General features: G+C 45.0%; 1 protein-coding gene across 1 annotated transcript in view; it reads right to left on the bottom strand.

Annotated features, from left to right (window-relative positions):
* The window catches only part of LOC119377371 (heterogeneous nuclear ribonucleoprotein H-like), a 51,582-nt gene that overhangs the window by 22,124 nt on the left and 5,773 nt on the right, over nt 1–23,685 (bottom strand). Inside the window, 4 exon segments of the mRNA XM_037646871.1 lie at nt 1,457–1,632; nt 22,097–22,235; nt 22,881–22,931; nt 22,934–23,023. Coding sequence (XP_037502799.1) covers nt 1,457–1,632; nt 22,097–22,235; nt 22,881–22,931; nt 22,934–23,023 — 456 coding nt within the window.

Genomic DNA, 23,685 nt, shown 5'->3' on the forward strand with positions numbered 1-23,685 from the left:
GGCAGGCATCTGGAGTCTCCACACTCAACAAGCATCCCACTTCTGAATGACCACAGAACCAATAAGTCTTCGGTTTTTGACAGAATACAAAAATGTGTGTGTGTGTGTTTGTGTGTGTGTGTGTGTAATATATATATATATATATAGTGCGCCCCTGGCCACCTCTTCTTCGACTTTCAGCCCCACATTCAATCTGTTTTCTACATGTTCCCACTGGCCAGATGAGAATGGGCTGATGATGACTCAGATAGGGTTTGTATTTGGTTGTCACACCACAAAAAAAAAAATCAGCCAAGCCTCATTTTCCAATAACCACGGTTTCCCGGGCTGCTGCAGAGCAAGAAATAAAAAAAGCATGCTTTTGCTGCGATTTTCAAGCGCTGAGACTGGTTTTCAAATTATGTGGCACGGATGGGCAACCGCCATGGGCCGCTGCATGCCTTTAGTGTTGCGAAGCCTACTTGCAGGGTGCCTGTCTCATTGAGCTGCGCAAATGAACAACTGTTCTCTTGCATCTATCTTCAGAAAGTCGTAGCAAGCACAGTCACCGGCTAGTGAAGTATCGCTTGGTGAACAATTTGAGGACGCTGGCACAAACTGAAGCCATACACTGGCCCAATGGCAAGTGTGTCTGCTGCCACGAGGCCTAGCGACAGAGACACTGATGCTTCCAATGAGGTTGCTGCGGCGTTCTGAGTATGTCGGTGCTTCCTATAGTGAATTAGAACATAATGCTTCCCAAAAAGAAGATTCGTCCTTCGACGATGAAGAAAGACCACGGGATAAATCTTCCTTGATCACTGACATAACAGCATTGAACATCCTCGTGATCGGTGCAGTATGTTCAATGTGTCACCAGTTCGGGAATATACATTCAGAAACCAGCTGACAAACGCAAAGGCGTCATTTCTGGAAATAAGATGCGAGAACAGTGAGTGACCCGAAAGTATTCTTTCGGTGACATATACGTTATGGCAAGCTGCTTTGAGCAAGGTGGCCAATGTAAGTGTAGGGTGAGCCCATTCCATCCAAAGCAATTCTTGTTGATTGCTCATGGAGCTAAGCAACTGCTCCAGGTGACCTTAGTAGCAATTATGCACCGAGGCACTAGCAACAGATGTTTCTACAACTGCTTGCTCCCTACCACCATATCAGCCAGTGTAAGCTATCATAGCCACAGTATTTACACTTTCAGGCAAGATCAGAGCTACAATGGAGACGTATTGGCAGATGCTGCATGGCACTCGAAAAAAAAAAAAAGAAGGAACGGCCTCACAAATGAAGGTGAGACAAGGCAGCAGCCATAACTATCTCTGTGATAATGAAGCCATTAGGTTTGGAGCATGAAGTCCGTATAAAGTAGTTCTCTCAATACTGGTGCATTTGCTCAAGAAAGCCAGTCCTCGTCCTCTGAAAATTAAAGTGAAAGTGAACAGCTGACTAGAGGATAACTCACCACGGAAGTTGCGGCCCCCACGGCCCATGCCATAGCGCGAAGGACCGCCACCAAAGCGCTCAGCTCTGTCATAGGGCCCTGGTCTGGCAGAGCCCATGGGACGCATCATCTTGGGCACACCCATGCCAACTGCTGAGCGAATTTCCTGCAGGCTGCTTTTGAAGATTTCTATGTACCTATGAGGGGGCAAAACAGGTTGGCCAGAAAACCAGGCCACTGATATAAGTGACTGATATCGCACTTACATATTCCCTGGAACATTCAATCTATGACACAAGGCTAAATAAAAAAAATGTACATATTGTTGCACACTTTTTTTTTTTTTTTCAGAACATACACTGGAAGGTGACATCATTTGCCTAGTTATTGAACTAGTTAGTGCGCTTCACAATGACCACCAACTAGGTCACATGGCATATTGCACAAAAGTACATTTGCCATGACTGGATTATCCAAGACTAAACAGAACTGCATCATAATGTACAGCAGGCTCCGCCTGAACAGAACTTTTAAGGAACAGAAGAATGCGTCAATTCAAATCAAGAATTGCCGTCTTTTCTCAAATTACCGCAAAAAAAAAGCACTGTCGCAGTTAAAGTGCTGCAAAAAATATGCATTTGTACACACTCGCCCAATTAGCTACGCTTCTTCCGCTTTTTAGTTTCTAATACAAGGTTGTCTTCATGTGTGAAAGAATTCCTAATAATTTTATGCAGTCGTAATATTCAAAAAAGTGCTGCAGACTTAGCTGCATCTCTTGCAGCCTATTCCAAAAGCAACATCTATGTCCGTCACTAGAATCAGTTTCTGCCACAAACTTCACAGATACTTAGAGATCAAGGTTACAGTCTCTCGAATTACTGGCAATGTAAATTAATTAGCAGAGCCAACCTGACAAAGATACTTCAGCCTCTGTAGTTCCTCCTCTGGATCATTACTCTCCTAGTGATGTCATCATGATGGTGACAGTGCAAGAACTTCAACATCCTTAATTTGCATACATCCTACAACAGCCTGATGAGATTTTCTTAGCTATCTACAGGCCATCACCACTGTACATAATAGTTGGAATTTTCCTGTTCAATTTTAACAACGTAGCTGGTAACTTAGGTGAAGTTCCATTTAACCAAAGTTTAGAGAAAGAACTGTGCAGTTAACCTAAGTTTGTTAACTTTGGACAGCCAAAGAAAGTTGATACATCATTCCATCCATATATAGAAACCAATGTGCTTAGAAAAACCAGGAGCAGGATAATACAGCAAAATAATGAACAAAATAATAAACATTAACGATGCTGCCAACGTATACTGGCAGCCAAAATGGCTTGTTTCATGAATGACAATGCTAACAAGCCTCAAGGATATTTTGGCATTACTCTGTTACATGAGGTTTGAAGAATACATCCCTATACAAAAGGACATGCAGCGCACTTGCAAGACAAAGCTTCTCTCCAGGGCATTTCACTTTGAAGGAAACAGATGCGAGCTTTTACTTTGTACAATTTCCAGTTATCAAACTTTCAGTCTAACTTTACGATTTCATAAATCCACAGACCCCTCTCAATATTTCACTATTTCATATATTACTGTAATCAATATTCTAACAAACAACTACCTTGAGACCGCTCTATCTCAACAACGAACTATTATTCAGGGCATTGTATACACACAGCAAACATGTATGGACTGTGCACGTCACACAGTCACAAAAAAAAAAAAAAAAAAAAGAAAAAAGGGGGGGGGGGGCTTTCGAAATGCACCCTCTGCAATGGGAAGCAGTAATGTAGTTGCTATCCAGGATGAAATTACACAATATCAAAACAAAGTGAATTACCAAATCAGAATGCTCAGGATCCCCACAAAATACACCAAACTGAGCGTTTGTGTATGCTGCAGTATCGCTTGCATACATCGTTCATTTCCTCTGGCAGCACAATGACTGGCAAGCTGTCTTATCTGACACCACGCACATAAACCAGATCAAGCCTCACGATAATTCTATCGGAAGTATAGTGGGATCAATAAACATCGCCTTGTAAACATAACTGCAAGTGGAATGAGGCGTTCATCACAGAGGAGCCCTACCATGGGTTCAGGCATAGTGGAGACAGACTACAATAGTACTTTAACACTTTACATGGGAAAGTCATAAAGCTTTGTATTAGTTTATTAGTTTTCCTTTTCAACGCAAGAGCTGCAGACAAGATACATCCCCAAGAGGTGCTTAACCAAAAATAATTATGGCTCAAATAAAACCATAAAGAAAAACACAACATTCACTGCACTACCACCCCATTCCTTCCAAATACCCCATCTAAGAATTGGGGGAGTGGTTGAGTAAGTAATCATGAAAAAGCAAGAAAAGACAATTGGCTTGAATGATTGTTCAGTTACTTCAAAAAGCAATAATTACCAAGCTTTTTCTGCATACTGGTAGCATCACAAATCGTAAATCAAATAAAAGGATGATGGTTACAAAGAAACTGCTCTCGGTCAGACTTGGTGTCAGCACAAAAGACCGAAGGCATTAAGGCACCTCAAACTAGAGTGCAATATATAGGCAGAATCTGACAGCGAAATACATGCCCTCTTGCATAGCACCTTGTATAACCGAAGTATCACCACCCCAACCACTAGCCTTATCCCTTTTTCTAAACATCAACAATGCACCAGTAGTGTCTACAGGCTATTCCAAGACAAATGTCCCAAATGTGTTTGACCACGAGTTCTTTTTAATACAAGATAACCAGCATTACGGAAAAAAAAAACTTTTCTGAAATATTTGAGTAGGATTTCGTGTTTGTCTATTACAATATGCCACAATTACAAGCGTTCTGAGCAAGCGTTATTTAGATGTCCAACTGAAGGTACTTAAAAATAGCGTCAATGCGCCAACCTCCACAATTCTGCCTACACATTGCACAAGTTTGTTATGAGTTGTGATGTTTGCTCTGTTATATAAGGATGCCTAAAATATATCTCGTTAGTGTATCTAGCTGAATTAACGATTCAGTAGTTCAGTACGGTGTGAAAATAGTTGTGGGAGTTCGCGTACAAACATTTTTACAGCGGAGCTGTTTAAGCCAGCTGTAATCAGTTCAACGCAAACAAAAATCTCCACGTCGCTATGACATCACCGTGCGTAGCCTAGCAACCGGTTGCACAGCTGTGCGCCTGCTTCGCAAGCCCATACACTGTTCCACAACCCGCCCGCTTGCCTGGACATTGCGCACAACCACTCAGTACCGCCAGACGTGATGTCACGCCCAACTCCACTTGTGTATAAAGCTGGTGCGTGGCGGCGGCGCCAGACAGAGACATGGGAAGACCTCAGAAGGTTCACACTGCCAATGAAGAAGCCACTTATTGCGAATCGTGGTGCGCTGCCAAGTGAGACCGCAAGACTCGACATAGTACAGCCGAAACGACGAGAGGTGACTATGCTTGAATGGAACTTGGCATCACTAGGCATTACTTCGTATAAATTAGCATCACTTGCCATCACTACATATGGCCAGGACCAGCCAGGAACAGATCAGCTAGGCTGTGCCTTTAGCCTTGCGCCACTAGTGCAAGCTACAGTCGGCTTATTGTTTACGTCCGCATTCCTTCCGTTACCATACCCGCATTCGGCTTGTGTGTGCTTAATTTCTTGCTCTTTTAGAAGGCTCCCAGATGTGTGTTGTTTCCCAAACACACTACAACCATATCAATACCTTGTTTTCACCGAATCCGCTCAAGACGCACAAATTTTGGGGGAACTATTACCATACTGCGCTAAGAAGGGCACACGACAGGAAAATTTCCAGGCCCATAAGCGTGCACAGGGTTCCCCTTCGGGAGTGCAAGGGGCCATCGCCCCTCCCTATTAAGTCAATGTATGGGGTAGACTTTGCGGACCCCTCTTCTTAGGTGACTAAGGGGATAAGACTTATAAGCCCACCGTCCCCCTTGTAGAATATCAAGACTCAGACAGGCAAAGTTGATACTTGGATCTCTCTGCACATGTTCACACCTTCTACTGGGATTGCGCACTACAGTGGCAGCCCACGCTGCATGCATGGCATTTTACATTGGAGATATATATCAGTTTAGAATGCATTTTACTGCACTAAACAAGCACAATCAACTTTAAACATATGCGGCTGCTTCATTGGCAGTTATAACATTCAATATGCCTGCAGCCACAACATGCAACACAAATTCACTGCGCTGGTCCTTGTGAACTTTTCGTCTGTGTCTTTGTGTTGCGTGCGCAATATTATCATTATGCAACCAAACCAACTAGGCCCCCTTTCTGTTTTATCACCCCATTAATGTGATATATATTTCGAAGTGATGCAGGCGACTCAATGCAACATACAGCTAATATTTCATAAAGTGCTCGAATGAGCTTATACTTAAGTGAGATATTAATAGGTGACATACTATCAGCACATGTCTCTGTACACACACATGCACTACCACTTGTGCTACCTTGGTGTATATTTGGGAGGTAAATAAAATTTGGTTATACAGCATAACCTCATTACAACAGACTTTTATAGTGAAGAGGATTTTGGTCCGTTGTAAAGGGAGTATAAAATCCAAGTGGTGTTACAACAGACTTTTTGTAAACGCTGAATGGGTCTGTTATAACCGGAGAGAATTGAGAGTCACAAACACAGTCAAAGAACGGATTTATTCTTAAAGGGACACTAAAGGCAAATATTAAGTCGACATTGATTTTTGAAATAGCAGTCCAGAAACCTCGTAGTGCAACTTTAATGCCAAGGAAGTGCTTATTTTGAAATGAAATCACGTTTTAGTGGTCCGCATCGCATTAGCGCACTTCAAATCACCCGCCTGAAATCAGACTTTCATACGTCACTGCTGCCGTGCCCAACGTTGCCCGCCTTACTGCGCAGCCACCGACTAGTAGCAGCAGAGCGAAAGGTAGCGGGACCCACAGCAGCAACAACGGCCATCGAAGCCATCGAAGCTTGTTGCAATCGCCGCAATGTATGTGGACGGAGAACTTGACGAGACATTGGCTCGCCAAGCTGGGCTCCAATTCAGCGAGAGGGTTCATTCCGCGGCACCCAGTGAAAAGACACATCGGTTTCCTTGCTGCAGCACTGGCGTTGTGCACCATTTGGGCATCCGGCAATATCACATGCGTGCGGCATTTTGCCGAACTTTCTGTCAGAGCGACTTTCAGGAGCGCGCAAAAGACACGCGGCAGTACGTGATCCCGAAACTACCACTGAGACGCGACCGCGTGAGCGAAGCAGGGCGCCGGGCGAAGCGCAGTTCGGCGAAAACGGAACCTTTGAACCACGCACGCCGTTCCTCATGTCAACGCCACAGAGGTTCTTTTTTCCATGAATCGAACGGAAACAAACAAGCAGAATTTTATTACGTCTTTTGATGCACGGAAGGTTTTTTTGTATTGCTGCTAGTTTGATTACTTGTGATTCATTGTAAGCAGACTCTCATACGCCATCGTGATCACTTCGAAAATGTCCCACTTGTGGCACTCATCATGTGATACATTCAGCTTAATTTCTCGGTAAGTAGGGCACTGCTGTTGATAATATTGCCGTTTTAGAAGTTGTCATACATTGAGCTTTCACTCTGACATAAATTGTTATTTGCCTTTAGTGTCCCTTTAATGGGGGACGCGTCTTTTTTGCAGCAGGGGAAAAAAAAAAAAAAATCTATTTCTGAAAGTCACATTTTCAGTTTCTGTAGCTTTTTTTTTATTCCAAAATATCTTCACTGAAAACTACAAAGGCGTGCTGTAAAAAATTTGCTGCGCCTGCCAAGGTGGCAAAAATTAATGCGGAAATCACAAAAATAAAAAAAACTGCTGATATAAAAGTAATTATAGCTCCGCAACGGTGCAACCGGACGCCGCCATACTGGGCTTGTCGGAAAGAGCATTTCTCCGTACTCACATTTCCCGCTTCAGCTATCTCCTTCATTCAGAAACAAGCGCACAAAAAGCAAACGTTTGACGTTCGTTTCGAGGCCTCCGATTGGGTGCTTCTGCCAATCCGATGCTCGCTCTGGGAGAGCGTCGTCTGCTGCTTGCGCATCACGCGAGATCACGGCTGGCGAAAATTGCGGTGCTTACTGACGCGTTCGCACTTGTTTTGTGTTCACGGGTCCACGATCATTTAGAATATATTAAGCTTAGTTTGGCAGCTTCAAGCAGAGCTCAATCAAGATATCGCACCGCACTCGTCACGAACATCGCAGACGCGCGTCTCGGACCGACTTGACGGACCCCAGTTAGAGGTTCTGCTCATCACATGGGACCCCGTGACGAAGACCATCCAGGGACAACTCTTGTACTCACTATCATGCATGACGTACTTGAACATCGGGCACCGCGGCCATGCACATCGCAACCGAGCTTTTGCTCGACGTCGTGGCTAGGCTTAGCTACACTCACGGCGTCATGTACGAGCCGAATCCGAACTTGCGGGCAAGAACATTGCGCTAGGGGGCATGCGAAAGCGAAGAAGCCATAATGTGCTCCATTGCAAGCAACGAATTACATCACCTGCTGGCTCACGAAACGCAGATGAGCATTTTACGCTTCGGCAGCGTACCCCCTGTCCAAGCTCACCGTGCAGCGACCGCTCGTAGCAGCGGCTAGCAGTTTCACGGTCGGCACCCCAAAATGCAAGACCAAGCACGCTGCGCGCCGAATTTCTGTCGGCGGGCTAGGCATAATGGTCGCTGACAGATCGGCAGCCTTCATTCTAATCTGTACGCGATATCCGGCACGCTGTTCCTGCCCGAAAGTATGCCAAGCAATGTTTGAAACCTGAGGTTAATTTGGAATGTCCGTGGTAGAAAAGTCCGCTGTAAAGGGGTCCTGGCCCCCTTTTTGGCCTCACATTTTGGCCAATTATATCCGAATGTCCGTTGTACCAGAATCAATTGTAAACAAAGCTCAATCAATGGAACAATGGATAGGGAGGTTGGCATAATGCCGCAAATTGGTCTTTAGTATCTGAAGTCTGTTGTAAGTAGATCCGTTGTAACGAGGTTACTGTATATAGCAATTAACAGTACTTAGCAGCATGGAAAAGATGTGTTGGACAGGCCAAGCAGCTCTGAAGATCTTACCTACTTTATTAGTACACTGCGATTACCTACACACTTCATTAGGACAGAACTACACGCACTATATACAAACACACATACAGTCAATCACACCAGAACCCTCAAATCATTTCGGAAGAGCAGCACAGCAACAATGCACCATGGTTGTTTCATTATATACACATATATACACACATACATATATACACATACCGGGTGTCCCCTACATTTAGCTAGGGTTAAAAATACAATATTAGAGGCAGGCAAGTGAAATCAGTTGCAAATTGCTGACAGTCACCTTGCGCACTACAGGCAATTTTTGTTTTGCAATTATTTAATTTGTTAACTATGATTATTTACCTTAATAGCCAAATATTGACTTTATGCAAGAAATGCGACTTGCAAAGTTCGAAAGCGTCTTCAGAAACCCCCATTGCATTGTTTGCGATAAAGAAAATCTCATGTATACCATTTTTCCAAGCTGCAAAGAAACCAACGCCCCAACAGTCTATTTTTCTATGCAAAAGCCCGCGGAATACAAAAAGAACCATGTGACTAGCGCATTTGTGTGCAGTGCACGTGCTGCTCTCAGTCGTGGTTTGAACGAACGAAATTAGCTGCGGCCATGACTCCCAGCTCCATTACAGCAGTGCTGGTAAGTTGGCAGTGGTTTCTTGGCCTGCGTCAGCCAGTTAGCGCGCGTGACTGTGCTAGTTGTAGCGAGTGCTGGCCAAGAAACCACCGTTAACTTATCGGCCTACCGCTGCAACGGAGCCGACGAGTTGTGGTCGCAGCTGATTCGTTGCTCAAACAACGGCTGAGAGCAGCAGGCCCACTGCACACGAATCCTAGTTACATGTTTTTTTTTCGCATTTCGTGGGCTTTCCTTGCAGCTTAGAAAAAATGGTATATGTGAGACTTTATCGCAAATAATGCAATGGGGGTTTCTGAAGACTCTCTTGAACTTTACAAGTCCATTTCTTGCCTAAAGTCAATATTTAGCAATTTAGTTAAATTCTATTAACAAATTAATTACAAAATAAAAAATTGTAGTGCGCAAGGTGACTATCAGCAATTTGCAACTGATTTCACTCGCCTGCCTCTAATATTGCATCTTTAACCCTGACTAAAGAGCTGGGACACCCGGTGTGTGGGATGTATGTGTATATTATATATATATATATATATATATATATTATATATCAAAACACCCACACATGGAGTTTTTTTTTGTTTATACAGACTTTTAAAATAAAAATGTTATGACAGTCCCCTGTCTTCACACACAAGCTGATGCTGTCACTTTAGCTGACACAGCTAAAGCGACAAATTAAGCATTAACTTTTCATTATTGACAAGAGGGCAGTTGCTTATGGAAAAGTTGTAGGGCACCACTATTTATGGCACATCTATTTTTTAGAGACTACAAAAGTTGTACATAACTTCAGATATTCAAAATCGAATTTTAATGGCGATGATGACGATATCTGGGGTTAACGTCCCAAAACCACGATATGATTATGAGAGACGCCATAGTGGAGGGCTCCGGAAATTTTCACCACCTGGGGTTCTTTAACGCGCACCTAAATCTAAGTACACGGGCCTCAAACATTTTCGCATCCATCGAAAACGCAGCCACCGCGGCCGGGATTCGATCCGCGACCTTTGGGTCAGCAGTTGAGTGCCATAACTACTAGACCACGGTGGCAGGGCAATTTTAAAGGCGTATCGAAATTGACCGTGCCCGGTGCGCAGGAAACGCGGCCACTGTTACATCAGACCAGAACTACCGTGACAAGAAGTGACGAAGTTTAACTCAAGGTGCGGTTTGAAGCAGAATCTGGCCAGGAAATCTGCACCTCATCTGAAATACCTGAGTAGACCCCTTATTCTTTGTGTACGATGTGTGGTGCTTAACCTATAAACAGGCACCAAAACACTTCTGTCTGCCTGCAAGGCATCCACTGGTGCGAGTGAGATGATTCGGTGCTTTCTACGACAAATACTGCCCAGATATGGCTTCATTCAATTTCGTCCCCCACCTCCTTTTCATGTGTAGTCCCACTGTGGTAACAATGGCTGCGTTTCCTGTGTTTCGTGCGTGATCAGTTTTAATATCACCATTAAATTTCAAATTTGTACCTTTAAGATTTCTAAAAATGGGTATGCCTTAAAGGGACCCTGAAATGCTTTTGACGATTTGTACAAACACACCAGGCCGGTAGAGCAAGTCCTAAGGATCATTCACAGACCTATTTAAGCTCTGTGCGTAAACTATGCAATTTATTACAAACAGGGATGGGCGAATATTCGGGCCTTTCGAATACAGTAGAACCTCGATACGTTTCCGAAAAAAAAAAAAAAAAAACGCGGAAAATAAACGTATGATCCGGGAAAACGTACGATCCGAATCCAGTAAAACTTGAGGCTGACAAGGCCATATTGAGGTGCAAGGGAAAAAAACATTTATTTCTCAAGAAACATGGAGGGACTCTTCGATTTTCGTACTCCTGGCATCTCGCTGGCAGCCAGAGGTCAGCCAGCTAGTTCCGGTCCTGACCGAAAATAACGTCGTGGTCACGTGTATTGAAATCCCGAGACAACCCGAATATTGCAAAATCAAACTCTGTGGCAACCAGCGCAAGCGTAAAGAAACGCTACCACCATGTCAGCAGACGAAACTTTGCGCCGCATGAGCGTCGGTCCTTTCTGCATTGCCGCTTGGAAATATGGGGCTAGGTTTGCCGAAAAGCAGAAGTGATATTCTCGAGCATACGCATTTGGGATACGCTAACGTACGTTCGCGAGATCACGCGTGACTTGCCCCCTGTGAAGAAAAATCCGCCCCACTAAAGGCTTAACAAGCTCAACTCTTCGCAGTGCACGAAACAATCGTGGTACAACGCGATATGCGAAATCTCGCGAAAGTGATAAGCGTCCCCGAAAGCGACAGCTGTTCGCGGCAATCACATACTACGTTGCATACTCGCGCTGATCAGTTTGCGTTCTGTCTTAACTTCAGACACGAGCTATGTTCGCCGCCACTCATAATCGCACCATCTCACACGGCGGAACGGGCTTTAAACGCCCGGCGTAATGCCAACTGAAGGTGAAGCCCCTAAGCACCTGCACTTTGATCTGTCGAGTCCTCAAAAAGATGGCGGCGAGCGCGCATCGTCTCGTTTTGGCGTCTGATAACCAAAAACTTTCCAGATATCTTCCAGAACAAATCTTTTCTGGCAGCTTCTGACGACCCGCTGGTAGGCAGAATCGCCGACTGGAATTGCGCCGGGCGCAGCAACCACAAACAAATGCGCTCCGGGAGAAAAGCGTGGGGAAATTATTGGCCATATTCACTGGGCACAATGGCAACGTTGCTATGGTTACGGGTTGCGGCGTGTTGTGCAGCGGTGGCGATGCGGCGGCGGCATGTGTTTCCACGGCAAGCCGTTAGAAGATTTTGACGGCCAGTGTCGCCGCCTGCCTTCCGGTGTGTGGTTGACAGAGCGGCGATCGAGCAATTCGGAAGAGACGCGGAGGAGACAATTGTGCAAAGCAGAGAAAGCGCGGAGGGGGGAAAGGCACTGCGGAGAAGCTGCCGTCGCCGCGTGGCGGCTGTCTGCCGTTCTCGCTTCACAAGTACACGAGAGGGCCCTTTTGCGCGCCTGAATGGGAGTTTCCGAGTACAAACGTATCATACGACCGCAGTTTTCCGCTGTGCTGAACGTTGCTACGATAATCGTATTTTCCGGGAACGTATTAACCGGAACGTATTACACACAGCTGTATTGGGTTATTTTAATTTTCGCGATTTCGAGCGTAGGAGCCGGGAAATCGTAGTAAGCGGAAACGTATCAACGAGGTTCTACTGTATTCGAACGAATATTACAGTGTTCGAATTCGCTTCGATACGAATTTGGATTATTCGAAATTTCGAAGTATTCCAAATGAACGGATATGTATACATTTCACTGCACCCCCCTGTAAAGGTGGTTTCACTGCAGCGTCTAGTTCCTGTGCCGTGAAACAACCCATCCAGGGGAAATCTGCACTGCCGCGAAGCCGCACTTCAAGGTTAAATGTACACATTTTTTAAAGTTTAAAAGCGTGTTATACAGTAAAAGCTCGTTAATTCGACTCTCGTTTTCAGAAAATCGGTTAATTCGGACACGTCATCTGGTCCCTGTAAATATATGCATCACTCTATGAGACTGGGCGCTCGTTATGTTATTTCGGACAGATTTGACCACAAATCGGATCATCATCGGCGACTTCGGGCCGCTGGCGAGGCTCGCAAACGAAAAAAGAACCATTCCCAACAAAAGTGAAGCTCAAACGCAGCATCGCCACGGACATCAATTATCGGCTGGCTTGACTTGAGACTGGTTGAACGCAGTCTTCGCGCGTGATAGCGTGTGGGTTTGGTGCGGTGTCATTTTCGTTGCTTTGTTCCCGTTGTGTGCTGCATCGTTTGAATGCCGTTTTATCGAGGAACAATTCAGTATGGCTCCTTTAGCTTGATCGTTGCTGGTGCCTTTGTGCTGACTTCTCAGTGAACGCACTCTCCGCCGATGGCAACGCCGGCGAAGCGGCCCAAGTACGAGGCCAAGGACTTCACCACCAAAGTAGAAATTTCGCGTGCCCTGAAAAATGGGCTCCCCGGCAAGAAGTAGCTCCTGTGCCATGACATCGGCAAACAATACGACGTGAGTCTCCTGAGCGCAGTTAGCATTCTTCGCGTATGTGTGGCAGAGCACGCCTGCGCACGCCATTGTCAACTGTTTCAGGCACAGTGGCTTTGTTGTACCCCACTCCAGCGATGCCGCAGTGGCCGAAGTGTCGCCGAACGACGGTGCCGATGACGGGCAGGATTCGGAAGTGTTAGGGTACGAACACACTGGCGGCGCGGCACTCTCCCGCCCCGCTCACCGCTCGCTCGATGCCGCTTTTCTCTCTCTCTCCCGCGGAGCGTCAAAATCTTTCTCCCGCCGACTCGATCGCTCGGGGACCTATTTTCGCCGCTACCGCCGGCTGCCGCGCAAGCAAACCACCAATCAGCGCCTGCTTACCTCCTCTTCCTTCTCAGCGGGCTACGTCATAGCAACCAGACATTGTTCTCCTCACCCGCGCAATCCTCTCCGTCTTTCTGGGAAATCGCGAGCCGGCAGCAAGCGGCGGTGCGCGCTCCTCGACATGTCCGCTCTGTCTCGTGATTCTCGCGCCGGCAATGTGGACAGCGTGTTGCTGCTTGCCGCGCAGAGGCGCCGACGGGCGGGACGCCGCCGCGGCATGCTTCCCGTCAGTGTGCATGTACCTTTATGCCTGATGCAGTGACACTAGACGATTATATCGGCATTGATGGCGTTGCCACTGCCGGCTCTCTGACTGATGAGCAAATCGTCAAGGAAGTGATGCATGGCGACGAATCCGAAAACGATGAGCCTGAAGAGGAGCAGCCACACTATGAGCCACACAGGGCCCCTCATACTGTGAAGGAAGCCGCGGAAGCCCACGTCATCCTTAAAGAATTTGTTTTGGCACTGCAGACAGCATGCAAGCTGCTGAGCACCTTGAAGGGCTCAGAAAAATTGTCCGTGCGAATTTCTGCTCGAAAACAAGAGACGCATCCACGATTACCTTGTAAAGTAAAGGTATGTTGAAAAACTTGCATTTTAGATGCGAAGTATCTTAAGGCCGAGCTCAATCCGGTGGTGTGCGGCGTGACCACCTTACTGCGCATGCGCATACCCTCTCCACACACCTCTCCACTCCCCCTCCCCCTTTCCACTCTTCAAACGCGGGCTAGACATGCCGAAATTCTCTCCTGCGCAACGCCGCGATGAGCTCGAGCGCATGCGCGTCCCCTCCCCTTCTCTCTCCTCTCCTACGCTGCCCCCCTCTCGCCGCCTGTCGACCGCGTTCCCCGCTCGCCCTGTGAGAATTAACGGCCAGGCTAGATGGAAGATACGAGGCGCGTAGCGTCCCTCTTTGTTCCACGACGCGAGGTCGGTAGCATGCCCAACGAACGCCAACGGAACGCGATCGTGCAAGTGCTCCGGCTTCGCATCGCCTCATGGTCCCCTAGCGGGAGATGGTGTAATTTTTATTGTGCTTATTTCGACCATTCGATAATTCGGACATTTTTCTGGTCCCTAGAAATCCGAATTAACGAGCTTTTACTGTATGGGCTTATATGCGATAAGTATAGTAATTTTTCAATTGTAATATTGCACCACATATAACTTGCACCTACTGCTATTCAAATATTGATACTATTCAAGGCTTCCACTCATTTCAAACCAAAAAAGTGACATTCACTCATACCTAGTTCAATCCTAAAAAATATTGTGCAAGGGTCATGACAAAAACGTTCATTTTGTAGCGTGAGCTACACTTGCTTAGCCGGAGCCGATTTCGCGTGGATGGTCAAGAGCCGTGGCGCATGCGCGAGGATCAGTGATGTCACACAGCTGGCTCACCGGAGGCATCTCACGCGTCTCCGCCACCACCGCGCGTGGCTTGCCGCTGCTTGTCTGCACATTCGGGAGGAGTGCCGTCGTAGCAGTGGCAGACAAATTGGCGGCGGCGCGCTTGCGTGCGCAGACTCCGCCACCGCAGAGCGCGACTCGCCGCCACCGGTCTGCGCTTTTAGAGGAGTGACGTCGTAGCCTTGGCAGATGTATTGGCGCCAGCGCACGTGCAGCTATTCGCCTTCGCTGTGCAGTCGCCCTCTGACATTGTGCTGGAGCCGCTGATAGGCCTCTGACTGGCGTTTGCAGGTGGGTAACGCCATGGAGAAGGAGAACGCAAATGGTGCTCAACGGTGCAGAAGAGACGAGAAGTTATCTCATCGGATCCAGAAGTAGTTGCCTGGCAATTAGTGGTTCAGCGTACGAAGAATGAACAGAAGAAGGCTAATAATCCTACACAATCTGGAAAGCTAAGAATAATCAGCTGAACTTTGCTAACGCTACGTATATCCTGGCATAGCAGAGCTAAGCCACTGCAAATTTTTTCAATAATATGCGGTAAATACTATTCGAACTATTCGATTAGAAATTATTCGACCAAATCACTATTCAGCATCCCCAATTACAAGGCTTTAAAGCTGCGAATTACCATCGATCACAGCAGCTCAGCCAAAGCGTTTTCAAGCCGCCAAACTTCCAGTGTGCGTGTATTGGAAGTGCGACGTCACGCAGGCGGCTGATCTGATTGGACCCGCAGTACACGTCACAGGTAATTTTTTTCGACATAACTGCAAACAAATGTTGTTCGTGATCTTTCAAACTCTTTATAATTTGTTTTCGTTAAAAACCAGTCACTAATAAAGCGAACACAATTGCAATTCACAACTAGGCTTCAGTACTTCCGGCGCACAGTGAACGTCAACTGCATGTGATGCCACGCGCTCCATGTTGACATGAGCTGCGCGACCAGTGTGTATCACTAGGTTTTTGTCTGACATCATGAATCGCCCTTGCTGCATTGTGGGCTGGAAGTCCAGCGATTGGCAACAAATGAAAATATGACACCGTGTGCCTTTGGAAGGCAGCAGGCGCGCCGAGTGGCTGCAGTGCATCAGACTCTCTGTATCGCATCGACGGCAGGACATACGTGTTTGCAGTCAACTTTAAGCCGGAAGACTACGCGTCAGTTCCGTGTTTATGCAGCGACTCGGCCTCGGTGTGAAGAGGTATCCCCTCAAAGCCGACGCACTGCCGTCTTTGTTCCTTCCCGATGGAAAGGCAAGTTCACAATCTATCCAGATCGTGTGCTGTGTGTGCATAGTGCGCGGTTCGCACGTTGGCACTTGAACTTCTACGTAATCTCATTAATTAAACTATAACGACTCAGTCTCTTCAATGTAATGTGGAGATTTCGCAATAATTATATATAACAGTATGCCCCTCGCCACTTCGCAATTTCCAGCACTGACTAAAAAATGACAGGGTGCATGTGACTTGAAACAATGCATTTGAAATTTCTGCAAAAGTGTGTACGTCGTAGGGCCAGCTGGAAATCTCCGGTTCAAGTGTGCGGCATGCAGTGTCATATAATGAGCTCAAATAAAACCCCGCAATAGTGCAACTCCTGTGCGACAACGTTGATATAATACAGCCCGCCGAGTCTGGTGGCAGCAGATCACTGCTGCCACCCTCAGCACGAAGCGCCAGATCGTGAAATAGCGTTTCACTATATGGCGTAGCCGTATATTTCCTTATGCATTGACGTTATAGCATTGATTGATTTACGAGAGTTCGATAGTCAGTTTTGACTTCATTTCCTCCAGGACGTATAGTTTGTGTGCGAAGACGTAAGGAGCACTACTGTCATAGCACTTCAATAAAAAATATCTATCTATCTATCTATCCACACACACACACACACACACACACCACACACACCACACACACACACACACACACACAAAGACGCCCTTTAAATAACTATGTTTTGTGAACCCTTCACAGGTATATGACCAAATTACAGTAAAGTACAAGAAACATATCTGACAGACTTGTAGCACCGCAGCTGTTTAGGGCTCCACACCCACAAAGTAGTTCTGCACAGCATAGTACCATGAAAAATTCACAACACAAGTGTCAGTAGTAGTTTAGTAGAGGTTATTGAGAAGGGTCTATGTTAAGCTCAAACTGTGCTTTTTTCACTCAGGTCAGTTAAAAATACTGTGCTGTTCACAACCTCTGCATGCAATAAATATGCAAAGAAATGCCACGTGTTTTTTTTAAAAACATGCACTGCCAAAATATCACAGGAGACTTTTCTGCTTAATCAAGTTCTCCTGCACAACTTGAGAACCAGCGGGACCGATGTATCGTAAAGCTGTTGGGGCAGAAACTGGAAATGCCACATAAAGTATATGGACACGCAGGTCTGCACATTGACAGAACTGAATAGGACACAAGAACTAGTAAGCACATCTCCTTGTCCACTTGTCTTTTGAAATTAATCCTCTGCAATATGCTCAGTTTATACCTTAGAGGAACCAGTTCTTTACACAGAGGAAACTACATTCTGTAGAAGAATTAAAGCTTACTATGGTCGAGGCTTGGGCTAATTGGTTCATGGTTAAACTTGGCAAAAAACAGCGCAAGATTGAGACAGGACACAAGACGAAGAAGGCACGATAACGTGCCTCCTTCGTCTTGTGTCCTGTTTCAATTTTGCGCTGCCTTTTGCCAAGTTTAGCTGTAGAAAAAATAGCACTTAACATAAAGAAAAGTAGGTTAAATTAAGCTAGACTAATCAATTATGAGCATGGGCCAGAAAGTAAATACATATGCATCAATTACATTTTAGTGCTATTTGTCTGCATTTTTTTTTGACAAAGCTGCAAAACAAAGGGTACTTGGAGAGCAGGTATTACTGGTGTGTTCAATTTTAAGTCTTGTTAGCAGCTTTGCCATATTACCTATTTTTAATGTAAAGTAGCCCTACAATATTAAACACATGTAGTTCATCGTTTGGTGCTGTGCCATTTCACATATAAAACAATACAGTTAGAATTTCCACAATGAAGTCATAATGCACTGCCTTGGCTCAACTAGGAAAATCAGTGAGAGAAGGGGTACAACTATGGTATCAGATGGGATGTACTAAAAATGAATCTAAATTTTGCAACACGAGCTCTCAAAATCTTCGGTAAAACCTCGCTGACAGATACTTGCTACATTTTTGCAGTTAATAAGAAATGGACGGCGACACACATTGCTGCAGTCTACTCTCATCCAGGACCATACAGGACTGACTTCTGAATAACTCATAACATTAAAAAATAGATGCTGATGTAGCCTATTGCTTGCTTTTGTCTCATACGCATGAAAAATGTTTGGCGATAAATCACCACAGTAATATTAGTTGTTGACATGGAGACCTAAAGCCACTAGGGCACTCAAACTTGGCTTTCTATTAAAGACAAACCAGAAACTAAATACAATTTCCTTGCTGGTGATTACCAGTGATTTTATTTTTTTCATTGAAAAAATTTAAAACCATGTTTGCTGAGGAGTGTTCTGTATCAGCTTTTAGTCGTAGTGGCTTGGTAATTCACAGTAGCCTATTCTAAATCTTGAACCTGTGTGACCTGAGGCCATTGTATGCGAAGATCTCTGAGGCTTAAAAAGATAGGCTGCACCTATTCTAAAGCTCTCTTTAGTGTTTTTAAAAGTCTGCTCTTTATTTAACTTCAAAGTCTTTAGAAGAAGCTTTTTGCCATACTGTTGCCAGAAGAGTTATCAGACGTTAATCTTTTCGAATCATGCGTTACTTTTTCATAGCCATCTATAAAAACCTATCAACAGGGTTCAAAACTAAATATGAACTAGATTTTTTTTTAGGTGCGACACATCATGCCCTAAACAAACAGCAGTCAGGTATCTAAATGCAAAAGTGCATTAGTTATATCATAATTACTGGAAGCCCTTCAAACATTCAAGAAGGATAATGCTGCAAAGCTTTGTGCAACTGCAGACATGTACAGTAGCCTATAATCCACCTTGGTTAACTTCACAATCAACAAGTAACAGCAAGCCAGCAAATATTAGAGAGATGCTGCACAGTCAGATCAGGAAAGCCCTTATGGCCCAATACTTTATGCAACTGACACTCTGTTCAACTTATATGGACATCCAGAAATACTAAGCCTTCAGGAAAGAAAACATGTTATGTTTTTTGAACAGAATTTTATGAGACTGCAATAGTACGGAAGGCAGTGGGAAGCTATATAAAGGTGTTCTAGCAGTGTCAGTTAACGTGCGCTAAGTGCGAAAATATCCCACCGTCATGGCAGCACGTCACTATTTTAATCTGCAAGACCTGCATTGGACACTATAATAACCATACACAGCAAGCAAGTCGCGCAGCTAATTGTTTTCCAAATGTGCGACATTTAACACAGAACGGTAATACGATAGTGTAAACAGTACGGTTACTGTCGCCGCTATAACGCCCTATGGTCAGCACAAACGTGGGGATTTTTTTGGTTTCAGAGACAGGTCAATTTTACTTCTTTAAAATGAGGTTTCAAATGCAAGTACAGTAGACTCCCAGCACACAGAAATCTCTTAAATGGAACAAGTGCTTCTGACAATATTGGTTTCATACTTGTATTCTGCACTCCTGTTCATTTCTCAGTAAACCGAACTCCTGTCACGCGAATTTTGAAAGGGAATTTCACTTACTTTGTTATATCCATTATTTCGTTATATGCATTTGAATAGAACAAGGTTCGAATGCACATAAACTGTGAGAAGTTTATAAAAATCCACTAAAAATTTTTAAAAATATGTTTCTGAAGCAGGGTCCCGCCTTACACCACGATCATCACACATTTGAGCAGAAGCTTACTACACCCATTTAAATAGATTTAATGGACCCGCAACCAATGTAGTCAGAACTTGATATGCTATAAAAACGCTCCCTTTTTGGAGTCATTGTGCCCCGACAATAATTGTAATCTATGTTGCATGCCTTTTCTTGCTTTAACGCTGCACGCCTGATACTTTCAAGTCATGAATGGTCTGTGCACTACCAGTGTGACATGGCATTCTGATAGAAAAATAAGAAGTGCAGTTTTTCAAGAAAACCTAAATAGCCGCTAAACCACCCAGAGGTCAAAATTTAGTGGCTCCGCAGTTGTGCATGAGTCAACAACAAACACACAGCCGCCAGGATACTGCAAAATGGTACCGTAATAGAGTTATAGGCATTTGACGAATGAAACAGCCCCCGCTCGCTCGCTCGCTCAGCTCGTCAGCTCTGATCTCCTTCTCTCCAAGAGCTTCTTGTCACGAATGAAAGAAGAGCAGGGAGCACGTGTTTGCTAGCACAGGAACACGTTCTTGTGATGTCACTATCTGCGTCTTCGACAGGTGACGTCATGGCCAGCGCTAGCGATACCGGAAAGGCCCGAGAGGAGCACAAGATGGATCCTTTTTTTTTTAATTTTGTGGTGCGCCCGTGGCGCATAGCGTTGCTGCGTTGGCATTGTCGATTGTGACGGAATTCTTAACTTAAATGCATGTGTTCGTTTGAAATGTTAAAAAAAAAAAAATATCGGAGGTGGTTTTGGGGCCTTTTAAGTGAGATTATGATTATCGTTCAGAGACAAAACGACTCCCAAGGGGTGCAATTGTTTTGGAGTGCAGAACGCGTTAACGTTTCTCGCAGGAATAGTAAAAAAAATGAGCAAAAGCCCAGAATCTGAAGTTTGTGGACTTTGGTTAAGCGTGTGCGAGTAGCAAGATAGCAAGTAAAACTTAAAAAAGCAATACGGTTCTACTGCTCAAAGGCAACTACATGGCAACGCCAGGCAAGCATTGTCCAGTTACTGTTTGAAAGGACGAGTATCAACACCTATAGGGCAAATGTTTCCTTGCGCAGGTATCTGCCACTGTTCGTACTGTACTGTTTGCAAGAAGAGAGCCTATGCCTCCAATGAAACTATTCAGTACACATGCAATCCATACACATATTCCAGGTACATATTCCAAACAAAGCACAAGTGCATTTGTTTGATATTTCAGTCTTGTCAATGATAAATAGTCCACACATTCAATCATGACCTCACTGTGCAGCAGCGTTTTCTTATGTTGAAACTTGGTCAGATGCCCTTCAGTATTTAAACAAGTAAGTTTTAGGAAATCATTAATAAAGTGTTATGAGCATAGAAATGTCTTATATGTGAAATGAACAGCATGCGACAAGCTGAACATCCTGACAGCGATATCAACTGCAGTAACTTTTACAGAAGCTTTTTTTTTTTTCCTTCTAACAGGCGAGACACAATAGAGACTGAAAGAAAAGTTGTTAGAATAATTACGCCGAATTATGCGAGATACAAACAGGAAAATGCTTTATTAAAGCACAACTTAGTGGCTAATCGATGTAAGGCTGGAGAAGTGTCTATCGGCACTAAGTTTGTTGAATATTGCGTTAACAAAGGCTCAATTTTACAACAGGGTAGAAAGCTAAAATGGCAGATCTTTGAGTGCTGCTTGGCTCACAATAAAATTGCAGAGAGAGACTGCAAATTCATTTAAAATCTTTTCAATGTGTAGAAATGCACACTGAACAAGGCAGAGTATACTGAAGTAAGAAAACTGCAATAGAAGTAATAGATGTAAGATAAATGAACGACTACCTTCTGCTATAATTTCAGTCAGCAATCTTCTTCCAGACTTGACACATCCCTTTCAAGTGCTCTAACCAAAATGTGAAACAAGAAAGCTGCATTCACACCTTTCAAACACTAGCATTGCTATCCTTTCCAAGAATTAACTTTACACAAATGCAGTTTGTTTTCACTTCAAGTTAGCTCTGCCAGATTCAGTGAAAATAGATAAAGCTAGGCAAGCAGCACTCAAGATTAACGTTTCTGAAGGAAAAAGTGCTCCAACACGCCAAAATACAAGCAGCGATAAATGAGCATGGTACACAGAATTGGCACAGGAGAGACGAAAAATGAAGAGAGAAATGGAGGCCCAAACGAGTTGACCGCCTGGTAGCACTCTGTTCCCACCTGTGCCCAATTTTTTCCTTGTGTTTCCCCATCGCCTTTTCAGCTATATCCCGTGTGGCAAACTGCACAAAAGCTTCCCCCGTGCTCCTCCCCTGGTAGTCGGTAGGAAGTGTAATCCCATTGGGGACAATCTCCAACCCTTCAATAAGGCCCAGAATGGGAGAAAAACACATTGTCACTCGCTCTGCTCTCGCTGCACACAAAGAGGCACACTAACTCATCAACAATGCACCACAACACGGCTGTAAATTAAGGCCACCATGCAACAATGCTCACAGCTCCATCTTAACTTCTAGCAGTCGAATTGTTTTGCATTTCGAACATAAAAACTTTTAAAGCAACGCCATATCAGCTGCCTCACCACTAGATGCAAAGAACACTCCTCCCACAGCAGGTAATTACATCGTTACAAGATGCAAACAAGTTAAAGGACGCTTTCTTTTCTGCTGTATACAGACCAGAACCCCCAACCCCTTAACGTCGTCAGAAAGCAGCCCAGTTCACAAAACATGCAATACATAAAGTGCCTTTCCGAGCGCTGCATAAAGGCTTACTGAAGACAAGTGACGCCATTTCCCGGCTAAGTGCTCACTAAAAGGTACGCATTACTGGAACTTAGGTTTCAAGTGCAGGTAAGCACAATGCAGCAGTGCTTCTTCCTCCTGCCACAATGTCTCCATAATAAGCCTACATTATTTGTTTCCCCAGTGATGATGCAGGCCAATCAATCACTGCCGCAGAAAAACCTCTCTCACCTAAGAGACTACTTAATGAAGAAACTTACCTGAAAAGAACTGTGCGATTTCTTCTTTGGAGCAACCAAAGGGCAGGCCCTCAACCTGACGCAGCCATCATTGAGAGAGTCCTGTTGGTGTGCTCCACTGCGCTTCACGACCCAATCCATTTCACTGCGCTTTGATTTAAACACTGTCGACAAAAGTAAATATTTTACCAGCAATTCATAAACAATAGTCAAATAACTCCCACAGCAGTCGCCAGACAGCAATACCCTCAACTTCATGACACGATCGCTTACCCCATACACGTACAGTCGAACCGTTTATAACGAACTCGAAAGTGTCGCGAAAAGTGGTCGTTATATCAGTAGTTCGTTGTATATGGACTCGCCCTTAAAAACGTGCGCTTTGCGGCCAAGCCGTTCTTTTTTCCTTTGTGCACTTTTATTAAAGTGCTAACAACCCCTTCGGTGACAAGCTAAGCCTTTTCGCGTCTTGAAGCGACGCCGCTGCGTGCTCACGAGTGAATTAACCACCTTTGCAATGAGCTGACACCGTTTCACGAAGCGCATACGCGATGTGGAGCCGATCGTCCCTGGCTAGTTGCGTGCAGCGTCGTTTACTCGGGTCGCGGAGTCACTGCCGGGCCGCTTGCTGTATGCCGTATGCGCGCGTTTGTATGTACGTTCTTCGTGCTTGCTTCACTCCGGATCGTGCACGGATGCGGCGACTAGCCTCTTCGGTCAACGCGGCGAAAACAAGCATTTCCAAGCAACGCGCACCACGTCTCCGCGATGCTCTCGCGGCCCTGCACGACGATGTGCGGCGCACTTCAGTTGTCACCTAGTCAAA

Source organism: Rhipicephalus sanguineus, unplaced genomic scaffold, assembly GCF_013339695.2.
Source record: "Rhipicephalus sanguineus isolate Rsan-2018 unplaced genomic scaffold, BIME_Rsan_1.4 Seq441, whole genome shotgun sequence".
Classification (NCBI taxonomy): domain Eukaryota; kingdom Metazoa; phylum Arthropoda; class Arachnida; order Ixodida; family Ixodidae; genus Rhipicephalus; species Rhipicephalus sanguineus.